Source organism: Acartia tonsa, chromosome 13, assembly GCF_053477335.1.
Source record: "Acartia tonsa isolate MP-2025a chromosome 13, ASM5347733v1, whole genome shotgun sequence".
Classification (NCBI taxonomy): domain Eukaryota; kingdom Metazoa; phylum Arthropoda; class Copepoda; order Calanoida; family Acartiidae; genus Acartia; species Acartia tonsa.
In genome coordinates, this window is record NC_137272.1 from 7,031,952 (window position 1) to 7,041,011 (window position 9,060).

At 31.7% G+C, this 9,060-nt stretch overlaps 1 protein-coding gene across 1 annotated transcript; it reads left to right on the top strand.

Moving 5' to 3' along the window:
- The first annotated feature begins 307 nt into the window (after positions 1-307).
- LOC145304312 (protein C activator-like) lies at positions 308-8,761 on the top strand. Its single transcript, XM_080146180.1, has 9 exons — positions 308-1,285; positions 3,149-3,244; positions 3,647-3,705; positions 3,890-3,937; positions 5,527-5,616; positions 6,337-6,394; positions 7,018-7,115; positions 7,695-7,800; positions 8,446-8,761. Exons 6-9 carry the CDS (start codon positions 6,379-6,381, stop codon positions 8,502-8,504), a joined length of 279 nt encoding a protein of 92 aa, XP_080002306.1. The 5' UTR covers positions 308-1,285; positions 3,149-3,244; positions 3,647-3,705; positions 3,890-3,937; positions 5,527-5,616; positions 6,337-6,378; the 3' UTR covers positions 8,505-8,761.
- Positions 8,762-9,060: the final 299 nt, after the last annotated feature.

The window sequence follows — 9,060 nt, forward strand, 5'->3', positions numbered from 1 at the left end:
AAATTTCTTCCCTCGTATAATTTGATTTTTTTCTCCCCCAAAATAGTTATAAACCCTTAAGGACCTATGAGAAGCTAACCTGTAAAGGAGAACCATATTGATTTTGCAGTTATCAAGATCTTTCAGTACAAACAAACAAACAGAAATCCTGTTACTTTACTATAGGGATTCCATTTTTAAGAACCCTTACCTATATCTTTGGTGAATTAAAAAATCCATGTAAAAATAATAATGTGATTTAGACCACATGTTTAAAAATTACTGTTTTCATCATTATCAGGGCTTAAGGGAAAGGGCAAATTAAAAACAAATATTTTACATATCATGGTTTAATTTTCTACCATAAGTATAGCAAAGCAATAACAAGCTAACATAAATTTAATGAAAAAAATAGTAATATAGTTTAAAGTAAAAACAACAGATATCCTATGATATAAAGTAATAAGCTTTTTTGTCTGTAGCGAAGGATCTCGATAATCGCTGAACCGATATGGTTCTTCTTTACTGTGAAGCCTCTTATAGGCTCTGAGATGGTTTTAGGCTATTTAATTTTTTAAAAAATAAGTCTGAGTATGGTTTTGGGCTATTTTTCTGCCCTTCGAATATAGAGCCCCTAGATGCTAGGGGCGCAGCCACTAGTTGTTCATAAATTACTATTACGGACGTGTTTAAATATGGACATTATCTAATTACAAAGCAGCTTCGCTACTGTCATTTTTTGTATTTCTTTTCTTGTCTAAAACTTTGCATGATATGTTAATTAATAAATTTCTTTCTTTAATTTCCATTCAATTTTTTTGTATTCTTTGTTTTTGTATGAACATGAAATCAAAACAAGTTTAACATATAAAATTTGTTTTTCTTTGCATAGTAGAATATCTTTTTATTTATCTATCTGTATCAAAATATCTACTTTTTAGTTCAGGTTGAGCCCCTAGGGGCTAGGGTTGAGGGTACTAGCTATAAATTGATACATTGCATACATTACAAAAAAAACTTAGAAGTTTGTTATAGTGCCTATATAAAATGACGTCATACTGGCATACCAATTAAAATGTGTATTGGCCTGCCATTGGTAATTTAGTGTACATTGGCCTATCATTGGTCATTTGTATTGTTTAATGCAATTATTTGGCAATATAAACAGCTTGAAAATCTATCTTTTTCTTTAAAAATTATTAAATTATTATATTTTAAATCTAAGTCTTTTTATTTTTAGCCCCAGGTGTAACTGTACCATCTAGTCGTACTGGGGTTGCTGGACTAGTCTACTCATTTTCTCCAGGTCATTTTTGGTTATTTATTGCATTGTATTATGGACAGCTTTCCGCGGATATTAAAAGGTAAAATCTTCTGATAAAAAAAACAATTTTGTGGCCAAAGGTCCAGGCTAACTATAGAGGTTTTAAATATATGATAACTATATTTTAATATTCGGGGGAAATTGTCTGTAATTCTATGCCTAAGGAATATTCTCATTGTTAGCACAAAAGTTAACTAATAATAGTTATTTCTCGCATCGTATTATAAACAGCTTTCCGCGGATATAGAATGTACAATTATATTCCTGAATAATTCATGTTTTATTAAGTAACAACTTTGCTTTCAGAGGAATATAAATCTCCCTTCTATGCTGTTGATATATTCTAACTGGGTCTTTACTAGTTTTATTAAGTAACAACTTTGCTTTCAGAGGAATATAAATCTCCCTTTTGTGCTTATATGTTCTAAATGGGTCTTAACTTGTTTTATTTTGTAACAACTTTATATTTAGAGGAATATAAATCCCCCTTCTGTGCTGCTGACATGTTCTAACTTGGTCCTCACTAGTTTTATTTAGTAAATACTTTATATTTAGAGGAATATAAATCTCCCTTCTGTGCTGCTGACATGTTCTAACTGGGTCCTAACTAGTTTTATTTAGTAATAACTTTATATTTAGAGGAATATAAATCTCCCTTCTGTGCTGTTGATATGTTCTAACTGGATCCTAACTAGTTTTATTAATTAACAACTTTGCTTTCAGAGGAATATAAATCTCCCTTCTGTGCTGCTGACATGTTCTAACTGGGTCCTCACTAGTTTTATTAAGTAACAACTTTGTTTTCAGAGGAATATAAATCTCCCTTCTGTGCTGCTGACATGTTCTAACTGGGTCCTAACTAGTTTTATTTAGTAATAACTTTATATTTAGAGGAATATAAATCTCCCTTCTGTGCTGTTGATATGTTCTAACTGGATCCTAACTAGTTTTATTAATTAACAACTTTGCTTTCAGAGGAATATAAATCTCCCTTCTGTGCTGCTGACATGTTCTAACTGGGTCCTAACTAGTTTTATTTAGTAATAACTTTATATTTAGAGGAATATAAATCTCCCTTCTGTGCTGTTGATATGTTCTAACTGGATCCTAACTAGTTTTATTAATTAACAACTTTGCTTTCAGAGGAATATAAATCTCCCTTCTGTGCTGCTGACATGTTCTAACTGGGTCCTCACTAGTTTTATTAAGTAACAACTTTGTTTTCAGAGGAATATAAATCTCCCTTCTGTGCTGGAGTGCTGATATGTTCTAACTGGGTTCTCACTAGTTTTATTTAGTAAATACTTTATATTTAGAGGAATATAAATCTCCCTTCTGTGCTGGAGTGCTGATATGTTCTAACTGGGTTCTCACTAGTTTTATTTAGTAAATACTTTATATTTAGAGGAATATAAATCTCCCTTCTATGCTGTTGATATGTTCTAACTGGATTCTAACTAGATTTATTAAGTAACAACTTTGCTTTTAGAGGAATATAAATCTCCCTTCTGTGCTGGAGTGCTGATATGTTCTAACAGGGTTCTCACTAGATTTATTAAGTAACAACTTTGCTTTCAGAGGAATATAAATCTCCCTTCTGTGCTGGAGTGCTGATATGTTTTACCTGGGTCCTCACTAGTTTTATTAAGTAACAACTTTGCTTTCAGAGGAATATAAATCTCCCTTCTGTGCTGGAGTGCTGATATGTTCTAACTTGGTCTTCACTAGTTTTAGTTTGTAACAGCTTTGCTTTCAGAGGAATATAAATCTCCCTTCTGTGCTGGAGTGCTGATATGTTCTAACTGGGTCCTCACTAGTTTTATTAAGTAACAACTTTGCTTTCAGAGGAATATAAATCTCCCTTCTGTGCTGGAGTGCTGATATGTTCTAACTGGGTTCTCACTAGTGCTTCCTGTTCCATTGCTCATGATTCACAATTAGGTAGTTTTTTTTGACATATTTTTCAAATAAAAGAATATAAAAAAAAATTGTAAGTATAGATATATATGTACACCAAACAACTACCTCCATTTTTCTTTAAAGATTGCAGAAAATTTTTCTTAAGAAATTTTTGCTTTCTACCTGAGTGTGATGAGCTTACACCTTAAAAGCTGAGTTAAAAGATAACACAATAAAAATTAATTGCATTAAATATACAGGGAAAAAAACAAATAACACATTAATTTTCAAACATAAAAAAAACATGTTAAAACTCAGCTGTTTAAAATGTAAGCTGTCAAATCTTAGATCCACCGAGGTTGCATGAAGTTGGTTTATTCGGTGAATGATTATTCATTAATTAAAATACAGTTTTGTAAAGAATTTAAAAAATATATATTCTAGATGCCTCAAAGGTGAAAGTTGTTTTGGGAGCTCTTAACCTCAATGATGTAACAAACAAGGTAAACAAATTCTTAGAAAATTATATTGGAATGATTTTAAATTTTAATACTCTCAATAATTTTTTTTTGTAACACTATTGATATATTAAATTAAAGGTGAAAAAATTAAAGATGAAAAGATTTATATTTGGATTTTAAAGCATATAAAAGAATATTTGTATAAATGTATATTTAATTGTTTAAGGTTGTATCAGTGTCAAAAATCTTGAAACACACAAGTTTTAGTGGACAGGTACAATTATTTCTAAACAAGGATGACAACATCCATAAAAGCGAAGCACTGAACGGTAGGACAAACGGACATTAACACTTGTATAGTGTCAGAACTGAATAATCATAATATAAATGTATAAGGGTCAAAGCAAAATTGTAAGTTATTTGTTGAAAAAAACTGCTTGATTCAGGATAATGTTTATGGACACACTTACATTTTTAGGACTTGATTATAGAGTTGCTTCGCTCATTACATTATACTTTGTTGTCCCAGGAATCAATATACCAAAAATCAGATCAATCAGATGATTAGTTCACATAAAAATTAGTTGTTAAAAAAGTAAAAAAAAATCAACATGTTTAAAATGGACGAACGGACATTTTGGTAATGATTATAGAGTTGCTACGCTTTCTAAATCGTACCTAACTACTAAAGGAATAACCATGCAAAATTTGAAATCGATAGGACAATTCTAACATGCCTAAATTAATTTTAAAAGCTATCTGTTACGGACGGACGTACGGACGGACGGACCGACTCTAATTATAGAAAACGCTTTTAAAAAAGCTAAATTGGGGTATACCTACACATCTAATTCTTATCATGCCCCTCCGCAGGCAAATCATAAAGAATAAAGTGATCTAAAGGGATAAGACAATGGTCGATAAATTGATGTACATCCTAATGATGATACACAAAATTACCCCTTTATTAGATAGAAATTAGTGGGAAAAACGTTTAAACACTCAACTTAATGAATCATCCAATTAAAATTCCCTGAAGTCCTGAAAATTGTTAAGCCAACGAATTTTATAAAACTTTGGGGACAAGTGCAATAAACAGCCAATTGTTGAGTTAATGGATTGCATGGTTACACTGAAAAACGTTGTACAGAAAACTGAGCATTTGATTGCACGACCTTTTACCGGAAGTCCTAACTATGCAAGGTTATGAAATGTGCCTGTTTTTGGCCAAAGCATTCCTCCCACTCTTACCATTTGTGTTAGACATCTAACATAGCTGCAGTAGGTCATTAGCTGAGTATAGACCAGTTAGGGAGTTGAATCCATTTATATAGAAGCAGAAATTTAATCTATGATTACGGTTTTGACCCTCTAAAAACCTAATATTCCATGCCACTTTCCCCTCTCTTGGTGATGATATCATCAACGCCGATACGATTTTTGAAATGTACCATTCCACTTTCAATAGAGGCGAAACTGGAATGGTACATTTATGTTTAAATATCAGCGTATTCTAGTTATTATTTTTATTTTACATAAAAAAATTTAATTATAAGTAGTATTTTATACATTCCTACGATTAACATAATTTAAAAATAGTATGTTTGATTTCAATTATGTCGATGTTAAAAGTGTAAACCACCATTCCAGTTTCGCCAAGAGAGGCAAAATTGGAATGGTAGATTATAAAAATCATATCGAAGTTGATGATATCATCACCAAGAGACGGGAAAGTGGAATGGTAGATTATGTTTTTTAGAGGGTCAAAACCGTAATCATAGATTAAATTTCTGCTTCTATAAAAATGGATTCAACTCCCCAACTGTAGACTGAGATTCGAACCCATCACGATTTTTTGTTTAGAGTTCTTCAGAAGTGAACAATATTGCTTTGTGGAAACTTTCTGAGTCAGTTGATACCACCACATATACACCTGCATGTCTAGCATCAGAGGTAATATCTGTATTTAGGGGAGGAGACTTGGGGCAGAAAATAGCCTAAAGTCATCCTAAGACCTCAATATTGAAACATAAAAACATCCCAGGACTTATATAATGTTCCAACCATTGAGCAATTACTCTTTTTAAATCTGCCTGTCTTTCTTTTTATACTGTGTTTAAGATTAATATTTTGAATCTTCTTGGCTGTTCTTCATGATTTTATATTTATTATTTAATAGCTTCGCTACTTATAATTGTTATCATCTTTGTTTCTTTAACAAATGCCACTGATGTTTTCGAAGGAGTACAGAATGGCCAGAAAAATAGCCTAAAACCATCCTGAAAATGAAATCTAAAACAGCCTAAAAACACCGAAACCTTAGTGAACCTTGTCTGAAAGGAAAAAGTCAACCAATTTAGCATTGAGATCATAAGCTTCAGACAAAAAATACTTCTTCTGTATATAAAACTAGCGGATATGCCCCTAGAGGCCTCTAGGGGCACATAAAATGTTTTCTTTTCAATCTATGTCTAAATAAGTTGTTTACCATAAAAAAAATATTTTTTTTTCCGCCGATATATGACTTTAAATAGTTATAAACCTTTCCAGGACGCTACCCTGTAAAGTAGAACCATATCGGTTCAGCAGTGAGCGAGATTCTTGGTTCAGACAGACAAATAAACATCCTGTTACTTTATTATAAGGATTAATTAAAATTTTTAAATTGTACAGGACACTGACGTTTCTGGAGAAAAATCATTGGTTGGATGGAGAATGTCGGATTTAATAGGTAAATTAGAATTAGAATTAGTATACAGAGATCTAGAGTGATAAGACAATGGCTGATATATTGAGTACATCCCCAATAATGACACACAAAATTACCCCTTCTGAAGATCAAAATTAGTGATTGAAACGATAAAACACTCAATTTGATAAACAAACATATAAAAATTCAGTAAAAGTCTCCAAAATTGTTAAGCCAAGGAATAAGAAAACGATATTGTATAACTTTGGGGACTAGTGCAATAAACAGCACATTGTCCCCTCTCTCTCTAGATATTTGTATATTAATAGTTATTTCTCGTATCGTATTATAAACGGCTTTCCGCGGATAAAGAATGTACAATTATAAGATTAAAACTAGTTCTTTTAGCCTCGAGGTGCCGAAGGCACCGGCTAAAAAAACTGGTTTTAATCTTATGATTGTACATTTTTATATTCGTAGAAAGCTGGATATAATACGATGCTAGACATAGTTTTTTCGTATGAATGAGAACCGGTTCCTATCCACCGGATTCGAATGAATACGAGAAAATACTTTATTTTACTATTCCTCAACAAAATTTCACATATAAAGGCTAAATTTTAGCATACGTTTGATTCTTAAAAAATACGTATTTTGTATTTGAGGTTCACTGAATGCCAACCTGACAGAACTGATCCTGCCAGCAGATAGCTCTGCCGGATGTGCCAGCAATAAATTATGCAGCTCAGCCGTTCAATGCAAGGTTTGAATATTAGATGCCTCTAGGAGCACTTGGAGAACAGAAAAGAGGGTGGCTGACCCTCTAGTTTTAATTTCAATTTTAAAAAGAAAAAGTAAATTTTTTTTTAGGATTGTTGCGTACTCACCCCTAAATAGTTATAAACCTTCACAGGACTCATGAGAAGCTACACTGAAAAGGAGAACCATATCTGTTCAGCGGTTAGAAAGATCCTTAGGTACACAGAGACAGACAGACGGACATCTTTTTACTTTCATATATGGATTAATATTAAATATTCAAGATGTGATTAAATTGTGAAAAATATTTTATCAATACAATTTTAAAATATAATGAAAAGTAAAACAGTTGAGTATTAGCAGACAGACAGATTCTTTTATTAATGGAAGGATATATATATTACAAGCTACCACAGGGAGAGTTTCAAAATGGAATAATAATTCATTTAAAGCCTATTGTCCAAACTCTTGATACGAAAAATGAATCATATGACAATAAAAACTTGTAGAATATTAACTTTATTACCAAAAAAGGTTTCGTGATTTTTAAAAGTAATATTGCTACCTAAAATACATTATTAAGGGTGATTTTGGAAGTCCTCTGATGAAAGAAAATACAGTCATAGGTTTGAACAGTGTCTCGTTGAGTTGTGCTAATAATCAGAACACCATTTTCACTAAAGTTTCAGGTAAAAAAAATGTGGGTCATGGAAAGAAAACGAAGTAACGGGTTTTGTCGTATTTTCACAGTAGCTTTTCTCCTATTTCTAGTCGATCCCTGCTTAGGGCTCTAACCTGCGGAACAATTAAAATTTACATAACCTAACCTAAAAGAACCTATTAAAAGCTACTGTGAAAATACAACGAATCCCGCTACTTCGTTATCTTTCTATGATCTAAACATTTTATTTTTGTTATTCTAAGCTTTGGGAACTGTTGTCAATTTTATTCTTGGAATAAGTGTCATTAATCATTACAAGAACAGCCTATTCTAAAAGAAAAATTTTACATTTTTGAATAAAAATGATGTTTGAAATATTGAGCAAGTTTAGAATCCTGAACTCTAAGCAATTTTATTATATATCAATATCTAATTTTTGTTTTTAGAAAAAAAACGAAGTAGCGGGTTTCGTTGTGTTTATAGCTTTTGACAGCTAGGTTAGGTTAAGTAAATATCAATGAATGCCCCGCAGGGTTAGGAAATTGGGAAAGATCCCCCTCATGGGCTAGAAATAGGAGGAAAGCTACTATGAAAATACAATGGAACCCGCTACTTCGTTTTCTTTCCATAATCCAATTTTTTTAGGTAAATTCAGTTTACTTTTTTTATTTAGATTACAAGACTTGGATAGAGGGAAAAATCAGCGCCAACGGTGGATGTCAATTATGTTGATATTATAATAGTTGTTATAATCACATCGTATTATAGACAGCTTTTCGCGGATATTAAAATGAAAAATTGTAAGATTAAAACTAGGTTCGTTAGCCCCGAGGAGCCGAAGTTCCGGGCTAACTAAACTGGTATTAATTTTATGATTTTTATTTTAATATATGTGGAGAATTGTTTGTAATGTGGTGATAAAAATGATTTCAGTATTGCTTTTAATTCAGTGGAAAAAATATTTAGATAAATATTTATTAAGATAAAAATCTTTATTGATTTAAATATTTTTTAAAAAATTAAACGTAGCAAATCTTTGAACAACACATGTCCGTCTGTCCAATAAACAAGGATGACAACAATCTATAAAGGGAAGCTCTGAAGTGGTAAGACTTATAGAGTGTCAGAACTGAATCGGCAGAATATAAACGTAGAAGTCGAAACAAAATTGTAAGAAAATTTGTGGCAAAACTGCTTACATACAGGACATATTTACAATTTTTTCTTGATTATCGAGATTATTCGCTTGTACAATTGTACCTTGTTACAATAGAAATCTGAGCTGGAT